The following is a 13,567-nucleotide window of genomic DNA, read 5'->3' as shown; positions in this document are numbered from 1 at the left end:
CAAAAGTTATAGCGTTTACAAAATAGGGGGTATTTTTATGATATTTTAATTAATATATTTTTTTTACTAGTAATGGCGGCGATCAGCGATTTTTTTTCGGTACTGTGCCGTTATGGCGGACACTTCGGACACTTTTGACACATTTTTGGGACCATTGGCATTTTTATAGCGATCCGTGCTATAAAAATGCATTGGATTACTATAAAAATGCCACTGGCAGTGAAGGGGTTAACACTAGGGGGCGGGGAAGGGGTTAAGTATGCCTGGGTGTGTTCTTACTGTGGGGGGGGGGGGGTGGCCTCACTAGGGGAAACACTGATTTTCTGTTCATACATTGTATGAACAGAAAATCAGCATTTCCCCTGCTGACAGGAACGAGAGCTGTGTGTTTACACACACAGCTCCCGTTCCCCGCTCTGTAACGAGCGATCGCGTGTGCCCGGCGGCGATCGCGCCCGCCGGGCACACGCACGGGAGTCGGGGGCGAGCGGGGGGCGCGCGCGCGCGCCTCCGGCGGCGCGCACGCGCCCCCTAGTGGCGGCTCAAAGAGCCGCCGTATAGCTACGGGCTCTCGCCCAGGAGAGCCGACCTGCCGCCGTATAATGACGGTGCGCGGTCGGCTAGTGGTTAAGGTAATTTTCACCACCTATGTCCATTGTCATATTTATTTGTGAGCATGGAATATTAAGTGTGTAGAACTATGCAACATGTGTAATTATAAATGAATAACCAGACAGAAGATAACCACTAAAATCTTTATTTTTTTTGTATAAAAAATAATAGCTCAAATAACATAAAAATATGTTTTTTTACAATATACAAAAAATAAACTTTGCTTTCAAGTATACCTCAGGCCAAAAATTTAAACCAAAAATGCACACATGCTCGTTAACTGTGGGCAGAACTTAAACTTTATAGATTATGATATGTTTTTTTGAATAATGCAGCCTCAGTGGAGTATCGACTTGCAGAAGGATTTTCAGCAATGGCAGTGCTGGAAGCATGGCTAGACTCGCCATGTTGCTGTGGCACATACATCCCCTGAATTTGAGTGGGTGGCCTAATTGAAGGGATTGGGGATGGGATAGGGAAATCGCCTGTGTTGTGCATCATACAGTGCCTTGCGAAAGTATTCGGCCCCCTTGAACTTTGCGACCCTTTGCCACATTTCAGGCTTCAAACATAAAGATATAAAACTGTAATTTTTTTTGAAGAATCAACAACAAGAGGGAGACAGTCATGAAGAGGAACAAATATTTTTTGGATATTTCAAACTTTTTTTAACAAATTTAAAAATGAAAAATTGGGCGTGCAAATTTATTCAGCCCCTTTACTTTCAGTGCAGCAAACTCTCTCCAGAAGTTCAGTGAGGAGCTCTGAATGATCTAATGTTGACCTAAATGACTAATGATGATAAATAGAATCCACCTGTGTGTAATCAAGTCTCCGTATAAATGCACCTGCACTGTGATAGTCTCAGAGGTCCGTTTAAAGCGCAGAGAGCATCATGAAGAACAAGGAACACACCAGGCAGGTCCGAGATACTGTTGTGGAGAAGTTTAAAGCCGGATTTGGATACACAAAGATTTCCCAAGCTTTAAACATCCCAAGGAGCACTGTGCAAGCGATAATATTGAAATGGAAGGAGTATCAGACCACTGCAAACTGAAGACCAGCCCGTCCCTCTAAACCAGTGTTTCTCAACTCCAGTCCTCGGGGCGCACCAACAGGTCATGTTTTCAGGATTTCCCTCAGATCAAACTGCTGTGGTAATTACTAAGGCAGTGAAACTGATCAAATCACCTGTGCACAATAATGGAAAGCCTGAAAACAAGACCTGTTGGTGCGCCCCGAGGACTGGAGTTGAGAAACACTGCTCTAAACCAAGGGTCTCAAACTGGTGGCCCTCCAGCTGTTGCGGAACTACAAGTCACATCATGCCTCTACTTGAGGGAGTCATGCTTGTAACGGTCAGCCTTGCAATGCCTCATGGGACTTGTAGTTTTGCAACAGCTGGAGGGCCGCCAGTTTGAGACCCCTGCTCTAAACTTTCAGCTCATACAAGGAGAAGACTGATCAGAGATGCAACCAAGAGGCCCATGATCACTCTGGATGAACTGCAGAGATCTACAGCTGAGGTGGGAGACTCTGTCCATAGGACAACAATCGGTCGTATACTGCACAAATCTGGCCTTTATGGAAGAGTGGCAAGAAGAAAGCCATTTCTTAAAATATATCCATAAAAAGTGTTGTTTAAAGTTTGCCACAAGCCACCTGGGAGACACACCAAACATGTGGAAGAAGGTGCTCTGGTCAGATGAAACCAAAAATCAAACTTTTTGGCAACAATGCAAAACGTTATGTTTGGCGTAAAAGCAACACGGCTCATCACCCTGAACACACCACCCCCACTGTCAAACATGGTGGTGGCAGCATCATGGTTTGGGCCTGCTTTTCTTCAGCAGGGACAGGGAAGATGGTTAAAATTGATGGGAAGATGGATGGAGCCAAATACAGGACCATTCTGGAAGAAAACCTGGAGTCTGCAAAAGACCTGAGACTGGGACGGAGATTTGTCTTCCAACAAGACAATGATCCAAAACATAAAGCAAAATCTACAATGGAATGGTTCACAAATAAACATATCCAGGTGTTAAAATGGCCAAGTCAAAGTCCAGACCTGAATCCAATCGAGAATCTGTGGAAAGAACTGAAAACTGCTGTTCACAAACGCTCTCCATCCAACCTCACTGAGCTTGAGCCGTTTTGCAAAGAGGAATGGGCAAAAGTTTCAGTCTCTCGATGTGCAAAACTGATAGAGACATACCCCAAGCGACTTACAGCTGAAATCGCAGCAAAAGGTGGCGCTACAAAGTATTAACTTAAGGGGGCTGAATAATTTTGCACACCCAATTTTTCAGTTTTTTTATTTGTTAAAAAAGTTTGAAATATCCAATAATTTTCATTCTACTTCATGACTGTGTCCCACTTGATGTTGATTCTTCCAAAAAAATTAGTTTTATATCTTTATGTTTGAAGCCTGAAATGTGGCAAAAAGTCACAAAGTTCAAGGGGGCCAAATACTTTTGCAAGGCACTGTATATAGAAGTAGCCTCTTAAAAAATGGAAGGATAGGATGGAGGAACATAGGGGTAAGGTTTGTGTCCCTGTTCCGGGTACTGGCCTGACATTGGGAAGTGAATGTGAGATTTAGCTTGTGGCACATATGGCCTTTCAGATGTTGGTTCCTCACTTGGCAGCGTAAAGGACTTCAGAACTTGTTCTATAGTGGTTCTCCCAAATATCGCTCAGGTAGTACTTTTTTTATTAAAGGGACAAAATTGAGCGCCAGTATCGTAGCCAGACATAAGAAAGCATCCACCTTTTCAGACATTTTTGTAACATATCTAGTAGACGCTCACTTATGTCCGTCTGCGATATTGGCGCTTGCTTACGCGTCACTTTGGCAGGTTTAGCAATGCTTGCATGAGCAGAGGAGGATTTTAAGTTAATAATGCAAAATAATAAATATGTAGGCCCGATACATTGATGATGTAGATGATAACTTAATCTCTCATCTCTAGGAGTGGTTTTAGAAAATCTAGGTCATCAGCATACATATAGGGTACTCTAGCTGTTGCCCCTGAGCCACTCTTCAGGTGTTGATTATATTTTTTGAAGGCATCCCGCATACTTCGTCACCTTCTCTTTATGTATTGCACTGAAAAACAGAGAAAAGAATACTAATGCAGCCCTCAAAATTTCCACTCGCCTACTAGCATTTGGCGAGTGGATTTAAGCTGGGGGCGAGTGATGACAGGGCTGCATGACCAATCTCCCTCCAATCTGTGCCTACACTTAGAGTCCTGATGAGATTGGCGGCCGAAGAGGAAAGGTGCATGCTCGGGAAAAGTAGTCTGTTGAGCCGTGCACAGGCAGAGCAGTACACAGGTGCTCTCCTTACAATTCTCATTAAGCCATGGGACCTAACAGTATGACCTCTCTGAGCCTGCCCCCCTCCCCCGTGCCCCGACCAATGTAGCTGGAGAGCAGAAAGTAATGAGTGAGGTGGAGGATTGCAAAAATTACCACTCCGGTGCAGCGCTCACTGAAAGTTGCCCTGACATGAGAGCGGCAGCCTTCTAGTTTGTGCAGTTTTCTTCTCCTTGTGCTCTATGTAAGTTTAGCCTGAGCACTGTGTATGAATTAGGTGGGGCAACTAGTGGCGAGTAACTCTTGAGGCCTGGCTAGTGGCTCAGGACTTGAAATTTTGAGCCCTGTACTAATGTATTATATAAATGTTGTTTAAGGTACCTAGCTACAGGCAATTCTTTCGGAAGTCTCCACTATTAATTTAAGGTATGCAAATCAACAATATGTGGCATTGTTCATGAGACATGCATTGTTTTAATGGGAAGAACTTAAGCCTTTGGTGTTCAAAAAGCCTACAAAACAAGAATGGTTGAAGGTATCCGAGGAATTCTGGGACCAATGCAATTTTCCAAACTGTCTGGGAGCCATCGATGGGAAGCATATTCGCATCCTGAAGCCATTTGATAGTTGGAGTCAGTTTTTTAATTATAAAAAAAAAAAATCTTTTGTATTAATGGCAGTGGCAGATGCAAATGATAAATTCCTTTATATGGATGTCGGTGCTTGTGGCAGCAGCTCTGATTCAGGTGTATTTGCCCATTCCTCATTTGGGAGAATGCTGAGGGAGAATAGATTTAATTGATTTACTAAACGATTCGTCCTTGCCCGAAACAAATGAGCCTGCCCTCCCATATGTTTTTGTAGGGGATGAAGCGTTTGCCCTTGGGAAAAATATGCTGAGACCTTTTTCTAGTAGAGCGCTGACCAATGAAAAAATAATCTTTAATTAATCGGCTCACTAGGGCACGCCGAGTAGTGGAGTGTGCATTTGGGATACTTTGCAATAAATGGAGATTCTTGCACACTGCCATCAACCTCAGTCTGGAGCATGCGGTCTCTGCTGTAAAAACTGCCTGTGCACTACACAACTATGTGCGAGAACGTGATGGTTATGTTTTTGAAGATTCCCTGATGCATAACATGGAGGCGGCACAGTGGAATGCGACTAGGGGCACTACCAGTGGGGAAGTGATTAGAGATCTATTCCAAAATTACTTTATGTCGCCAGCTGGTAAGTTACCTTGGCAGATGCAGTCAATTTAATTAAAAAATTACCTTTTTTGTGTTTCCCTAAAATTCGCTGGCCCTTTAAAAATGACATACTGATAAAAAATGTCACTATGTGTAAGTTAAATGCTGAAGAAAATAAAAATAAATGATCACATTTGTGTCTTGAAATATTTGCAACTCCTAAGCTAATTTCAACCTGAAAATACAGCAAAATTGATGACCTCATGCGTCGCTGTCTGACACTGTTATGTGTGCTCTGCTGGGGATCATTGTAAACAAGAGCAAGAGGTCAGGCCAAGTTAAAATTGTCACTTGTCATTATGATGTCTTTGTACGACCAGCATGGGCCATAACGTAAAAAGGGGCTGACAAATACAGATAGCCACTCCCCCAAGGATCAGTAAACAAACTTGTTAAAGTGAATTTGCATATTTCTTCAAATAGACACACACGCAGACTCCTACAAACAATGTCCAAGGATGTGGGAATGAGTCCCTTGTCGCCATCAACATGGGGACAGGGTGCATTGGTAGGGAGCCAAAAACACCCTGTCCATATTGAAAGCATGTGGGAGGGCTCCCTAGCACACTTAACATGTCCTGACAGACTGCATGCTTGGATAATGGCCTGGTCTGGATTCTTGGGGGACCGCACTCTGGTTATTGGGGTTTTATTTTAAATATAACTTGAGAACATAACTAAATAATAGGCGAACATCTACAGGTAGAGAATAAGAAAAATAAACTTACCTTTGTCAGCCTGAACTTGGGATGAGCACATGCTTCACTCTGGCAATAGGTTTCTGGCAATTTCAACCCATATTTGTTTTTTAAGAACGTTGTCCTTATATTTAGGATGCCGGGTGTCATAGAGCATTGGGTTCTCCCTGACAAGGCGGATAAGCTCCTCGCAATCCACACACTCCTTCACCTTTTCTGTCACTTTTTTGATCCGTCTTTTCGACATGGCTACTCACCTCTGGGGAATGAAACAGACAGGGGGGGAACTTGGAGAAGGGGGAGGTGGAGGAGAGAAAACTTCCGTTCAAACTGCAACACATGTGCGAATTAGATGCGTTTCCATAGAAGATAATGGGCCTGAATTCGCACCGCAAGGCCTAAAAAACGCACACGTTTTTTCTGCAATGCACAGTGCGAATGCATTGCACATATGTGAACCAGCCTCATAGAAAACAATGTATTTAGAATTGTTCTGCGAATTGGATGCGGTTTAAGCTGCACTCAATTCGCATAGGTGTTAACCCGGCCTCAATTTCCTTATCTATGGAATTTTTTTACATATCCTTTTTGTTGAAATCTTGATGCCAACACCTGTAACTGGGACAAAAAGTCTTCTTCAGAAGAACAGTTTCATCTTAACCTTATGTATTTTCCCCTCGAAATATTACACAGCCATATATGGTGGTGCCAACTTTTTTAATGGTATGTAAGCATTTTGGTCCATTGGTTTGAAATGGTTACGGGTCTTAAAAATTTCTAAGTCCAGAAAGGTCATCTGATGTGCATGATTATTCCAAGTAAGATTGGGATTTTTACCATTACCATTTAATTCATGGGTAAAAACCTGTCTCGATCACCTTCCCAAATCATGATTAAGTCGTCAATGTACCTTTAATAGCACACCAGTTGCCGGGAACAGTGCTTTAAAAAAGAAAAAAAAAACACGCACACACCCCTTCCTCCCAGTGAGCCATAATTAAATTGGCCACACTGGGAGTGAAGCGGGTGTCCATCGCAACATCTCTGGTCTACAAAAAGAACCGACGATCAAACCAAAAATAGTTTAGTAAACAAAAATGAAGACTATTTAAGAGGATCCTTCTGTGTTTCTTTGTTAAATCGGAATCAGCCAGGGCCCATTTAACTGATGCCAAGGCATCTTCATGACCAATAATGGTATATAGTAAGCCCACATTAGCAGTCCCTAGTATACTTGAAGGGGTACTAGTTAATGTTTCTAGAATCTGATGTTTTCCGTCTTTAAAATAGGCTTCTATTTTGGTTACCAGAGGTTAAAGAAAGAATTCTTGTTTGTAAGCGCTTTATCATTGTTTAATTAAATTGAGGATTACAGAAAGCACTAGATGTCTGTGATGGATGCATGCTTAAAGTGTGGATGCACTTCAACACTGTGGTAAATCTTATGTTCATTATATATTTATTTATGGATTTTTAAAAGGACATTTAATATTGATTGGTTATTTTGCTTGAGCCATTTATATAGCTAATAAATTAGCCTGGAGCTCTTTTTTAGGCAACAACCATGCTTTAATGCTGTGAACCCGATTTACTTATGTACTAATGTGAATTAACCTGAAGAGCTAATCATATGCAGGGGCTAGCCAATGTTTGAAGTGAATATAGGTATATTTCCCTATACTTCACAGATTACATGCTGTGCATTTAATCCACTAGGCTTGGTTAGGCATGTTAACATGCAGAGCAGGGTTACAGTGTATGGGGGAGGGGGGTTGTAAAGTAGACGATACAATAGTGCTATAGAGTGGAAATACAGTACATTAATATAGCAGAAGGAGGCGTAGTAAGGCAGGCTTTTCAGGTAGAAATATCCTAGAAACACAGGATTCTAAAAGCTAGCCAGACACCAGAGGGCTATCATGCCGCGTACACACGATTGGTCAAACCGATGAAACTGACTGATGGTCCGCGTCAAACCGATGAGAGCGGTCTGATGGACTGTTTTCATCTGTTAACCGATGAAAATGACTGATGGTCCGTCGCGCCTATACACCATCTGTTAAAAAAACGATCGTGTCAGAACGCGGTGACGTAAAAACACAACGACGTGCTGAAAGAAAATGAAGTTCAATGCTTCCAAGCATGCGTCGACTTGATTCTGAGCATGCCTGGATTTCTAACCTATGGACGTGCCTACAAACGATCGTTTTTTTTCTATCGGTTAGGTATCCATCGGTTAATTTTAAAAAAGATTGCTTTTTTTAACCTATGGCTAAATAACCGATGGGGCCCACACACGATCGGTTTGGTCCGATGAAAATGGTCCATCAGACCGTTCCCATCGGTTTGACCGATCGTGTGTACACGGCATTAGACGTGCAATCATCATCTGACTACCCATAGGGATCTGTGCGACTCAGCACATCCTGGATCCTCGGGCAACCATTTGTGTTTTGGTATAAAGAGCAGGTGGGCATGCTGCAGACACCTATGCCACCAGCTTATCAGTAAGACAAATATTTCCAACTCTCTTTGCCTTGGGTAACACAATTGTGCATTTTTGCCCACACTGCTCTGCAGGTTGCATTAGTTCCCCAGTCTTACAGAAATGACCTGGTGAATACAATTACTGAATGCCGATGGCCCAGTCTTAAAGCCACAAAATGTTTTACCTGATGTTGTGTACTTCCAATGCTATCAAGAGAGAATGGTTTATCTGTAGCTCATCCACTTTCTGCCATCTAGAATTTTGTCTAGGCATAACTTCACACTGATATTACAACTGGATATAACCACCATATAGAATCACAACCTTAAAAAAATACAGGCCCCCGTAACAATTTTTTTGCCGAATAAATATTTATTATAAAGGAATTTTCAACAAAATAAAGTTATTAACTATTGCTAAATTCCTCGCTTGCAATGAAAAACTATTTCAAAAGGAACAAAGAAAAAATCCAAAAACAGTTTTTATCCAGTTTAATGGAAATATATCATCTGATGGAGTTTGTTTGTACTTCGTTTTTTTTTATTAAAAAGGAACCCGTGAGGAATGATATATGAAAGCTGCCATGAACTGACTTTAAATTGCCTGTTCTAGAGCAGTCAGCAGTACAGTTTTCACTACTTGGTTGGCCACTGCCCCTGAAACAATATATCAGTACATCATACCATGCTCTTCACAGGTTTGGGATTAAAGACACATTACTTTGTCCATTCAGGGAAAAGGGACAGTGTCTGGCGATAGCCAACCTACCCCCCAAGAGGTTATACTAACCAATCTATTCTAGACCCTGCTCTGTTGTTGGAGTTATTCTTGGTGGATGGAGATATGGTCCCTCCGCAAGCAATAGTGGGGAAGAGGACCCTAAAGCATGCACCTTTAAAAACAAAGCTGTAATGGCATTATCAATTCCTTCCAGGCAGGTCCCCTTAAAAGAGACCCTGTCATCATCTCATGCCAATTAAGATTAGCATCTCAAGTTAAAGTACTCACTTAAATACTAGGCAGTACTTGGTTGAAAATTATTTGCCCCTGCTGTGCTGAAAATAGCACACCCCTGACAACATCATCGTGTGACAAAACACGTAGGTTGGAGCTTTGGACGTATAACGTCATCACACTGTGAACCGTGGCCATCTTGTTGGTGAGGTTTGGAAATACTGTGATATGCCCATTTTATCTTGTTCTATGCATGTATATACCGTTTTAAATAAATTCAAGTTTCTTCCTTTTATACTACACCATGAGGTGGTTCTTTGCCCTTCTATGATTTAGGTCTATGAGAAACGATCAACTATTACTGGTGGAGTGGAGCATTTTTGTGGCTTGTAGGGGTGCTCAGAGTGTCCAGTTTATAGCAGACTAAGGTGGATGGATGCTGTGATTTACAACATAAGTGTTATTTGACTGCTCAGGGGATCAACACCATGCTGGTCCATGTTCTTGCTGATGGTGGAAGGAGCAGTTAATTTTTTTTATTGGAAACGCTACACTTTTCAGTTATATGCATTTATGATTTGATGCCCACAAATGGTGTTGTGAATTTTTATACCTCAATAATTTATTAAATATTTTGTGCTAAAAACTGATCTCTTCTTTTTAAAACACCTCTGACACTCTGTATTCCAGATGCATGCAGCTGCTCCACGCCAAAGCCCTGAGGCTTGCAAAAGGTCCTGATGGGCTGGAGAAGCCGCAAACAATCTGAAAACAGTTAATGCAGAACTTGCCTGTCAGGACCTCTGCCGACAGCAGGGCAGGGAGCAGCTGCATGCCTCTGGAAATTGTAGGAAGCGAGTATAACAAATTTTCAGAACAGCGGGGCAAAGCATTATCTATACAATACAACCGAGCATATGCGAGTACTCCAACTAGAAATGTTTACCTAAATAGGCATGGGTTTGTGTCAGGGTCTCCAATCCGTTCTTGTGTGTTAGCCACATATCAATGGCTGCAGAAAGGCTCAACTGCTAATTTCAAATGCATTTTAGGGCAGGTACAAATTATTATTTGAACAAAATACACCAAAACAGGCGTCCTGCAGTAGTCTAGTTCAAAGACAGGGAACCTGCAAGGCGACCAATCGTTTAAAGAGAAACGCCACCTTTGCCTCTATTCTCTGCATAGAATTAGTTTCCACCAACTCTCCCAGAATGCCAATGGTCTGCCTGCTATAATCTGTCCCGCATTTTTATAAAAAGAGAAAACTAGCATACCAGTGTCCCTTCATACATGCAGTACTCTTGGCATTATCTCACCAAAAACAAAAGCCTTACTGCAGCAAACATTCGCACAGAATTGTCAAAGCTTCAGAGTTCACTTCAAACTTTGTGAAAATATTGGGGAAAGCAGTGAACCAGTTACGCATGTGGGCAATGATATTTCAGAACTGTTTTTACACAAACAGCATGCTAAATTTCCCAATGGTTGCCAAAGAGGTACTGTAAATTTGAATTGCTTAGCAGATCATAGCTGAGTGCAGATTGAAACAGAAGGGTAATTTTGAATATTGTTAAGTAACAAGATTGCATGTGTAGCAATATAATGCAAAATAATGTAAAAAACAAAAAAATAGTTTTCCTTTAATTGGAACTTACAGGAACACAATACCCATGCCCATATTAGTGCAGCATTAAACATCTCTGAAAGTCAATTTAGCAGGGTCTGGTTTCAGATTTAGTTAAAAGAGAAGGTATTTACATTTTTTTTAAGCTAATCATACTTACCTCAGTGAATGCAGCGTCAGACCGATGCTGCATCTGTCTCCCGGCATCTCTGCCCTGAGAGCAGAGCCACCGAACATTGCCGATGGCTCGGTTTTCACTCCTCCTCCGACTCTCAGTCAGCATCGCTTCTGCTCTACTTCTCCGCGTTTATTGAAGCGCTGAGCAGTGAGGGGGCGGGGAGTGGCCGTCTCAGCGGCTTGCGGAGACGCTAAGACTACCATCAATCAGGGCAGCTGGCGGATTCAGACTTGGAAGTCGCGATGATGCGCTGCCCTGCTGATGGCATTGAGATCAGCAAAGAGTGGACTTCAGAACGCTCTCTGCTGAAAACAGGTCACAAGAGTGCAAAACAAATTGCACTCCTGTGACCCATAGGAGAAGTCCAGCCTAAAAAGCTCAGGCTGGACTTCTCCTTTAAGTGTATACAGTTCCTTAACCACTTAAGACCCGGACCAAAATGCAGCTAAAGGACCTTGCCCCTTTTTGCGCTATAAACAAAAATAGAGCGACAATTTTGAAAAAAGATTCAATATTTTTTACTCAGTTTAGGCCGATACATATTCTACCTATTTTTGGTAAAAAAAAAAAAAAACGCAATAAGCGTTTATCGGTTGGTTTGCGCAAAATTTATAGCGTTTACAAAATAGGGGATAGTTTTATTGCATTTTTATTATTTTTTTTTTAATGGCGGCAATCAGCGTTATTTTTTTCGTGACTGTGACATTACATACATACATACAATTTTGACACATTTTTGGGACCATTGTCATTTTCACAGCAAAAAATGCATTTAAAATGCATTGTTTATTGTGAAAATGACAGTTGCAGTTTGGGAGTTAACCACAAGGGTTGAAGTGTGTTTACAACTGTAGGGGGGTGTGGCTATAGGTGTGACATCATCGATTGTGTCCCCCTATAAAAAGGGATGACACGATCGATGCAGCCGCCACAGTGAAGAACGGGGAAGCCGTGTTTACACACGGCTCTCCCCGTTCTTCAGCTCCAGGGACCGATCGCGGGACTCCAGCGACAATCGGGTCGGCAGGTCCCGGTCACGGAGCTTCGGACCAGGTCGCGGGAGCGCGCCCACGACCCACGGCTGAGTACTAGTACAGGACGTACCTGTACGTACATGTGCACAGCCGTGCCATTCTGCCGACGTATAGGAGGCGGTCCTTAAGTGGTTAAGATCCTATTCAAAATTGAAACACTGCATTACACGTCTGATGTTAAAAGCAAACCATAGGCCCGTGTGCACTAGCCCTTACTTTGGACTCTACATCTACTAGTATTCTTTACTAATAATTTGCAACAATCAGTTTTTATTTGTTCTAACAATATTGCCAAGCTCTGTTCTTATACATCTCCTTCCTCTTGTCATTTATCCTATTTTTTTTTTTTTGTTCTGATGATAAAAAGTCAGATGCTCTTCTTTTGCCTCTTGAAAACATGGGTGGTTACAGTCCTCAGGGATTAAACATAGCAGAACTTTGCAACTGGCAACAATTAAACTTTCAATCTTCTTTCAGCTACATGTTCAACTGAGAGATATATATAACCAATATTTTCCTTATTGTTTTCAGTGTTCTCGGAGGACTAAAGTTTAGATGCCATAGCAATCTGTCCTTAAACAGCAGAACAAGGTTTGAGGTTATGGAGTTGCGGACTGTGATAGAAGTTTCCCTTCTTGTGTGGTATTGTATGACTTGCAGCTCTCGCATTTCATCCCCAGAACGTGGAAGGGCGCCGTAGATCTTTTACTGCAGTCATTGCAAAGAATCTGTGTGGGGGGGAAAATTGTATATTAGTGAAAATAGATCTGCCAGATGAAAGTACACTGAATGTTTAATGTGGAGAATCAAATGAAGAATAAACTGTCCTTTGTAACCTAAGCTTATTTACATTAATATTTTATGTAGAAACTGCAATAAGCAAACATTTAGACCCCTATAACACTGGAACGGATTGCAGGTGCGATAGCGTTAAAAATAACTTCTTAAACAGCTGTCAAATTCATTCCAGTGTGACAGCCCCGAGGGCTGTCACACTGGAGCGTTGCGCTAACAGGACGGTAAAGAAAGTCCTGCTAGCCGCATCTTTGGAGCGGAGAAGGAGCGATGTGTTTACCGCTGCTGCCCATTGAAATCAATGGTATTTAAAATGTTCTGATGTCACAAGATATTTGTGCTACTTTTCCATTATACTTTCAGTAAAAAAAAAAAAATACAGAAACACAATGCAAGATCCAATTTTTGATTAACCACTTCTGCCCCTGACCATTTAGCTGCCAAATGACTGGGCCACTTTTTGCAATTCAGCACTGCGTCGCTTTAACTGACAATTGCGCAGTTGTGGCTCCCAAACAAAATTGTTGTCCTTTTTTCCCCCCACAAATAGAGCTTTCTTTTTGTGGTATTTGATCACCTGTGCGGTTTTTATTTTTTGCACTATAAACA

General features: G+C 42.0%; 1 protein-coding gene across 1 annotated transcript in view; it reads right to left on the bottom strand.

Annotated features, from left to right (window-relative positions):
- Nucleotides 1–12,416: 12,416 nt before the first annotated feature.
- Nucleotides 12,417–13,567, bottom strand: part of RCHY1 (ring finger and CHY zinc finger domain containing 1) — a 51,400-nt gene continuing 50,249 nt past the window's right edge. Inside the window, exon 9 of the mRNA XM_040327714.1 lies at nucleotides 12,417–12,891. Coding sequence (XP_040183648.1) covers nucleotides 12,763–12,891 — 129 coding nt within the window. The 3' untranslated portion in view covers nucleotides 12,417–12,762. The remainder of the gene's footprint in view (nucleotides 12,892–13,567) is intronic.

Source organism: Rana temporaria, chromosome 1, assembly GCF_905171775.1.
Source record: "Rana temporaria chromosome 1, aRanTem1.1, whole genome shotgun sequence".
Taxonomy (NCBI): domain Eukaryota; kingdom Metazoa; phylum Chordata; class Amphibia; order Anura; family Ranidae; genus Rana; species Rana temporaria.
Note: the sequence above shows the minus strand (reverse complement) of the source record. Positions and strands in the feature narration are given on the sequence as shown.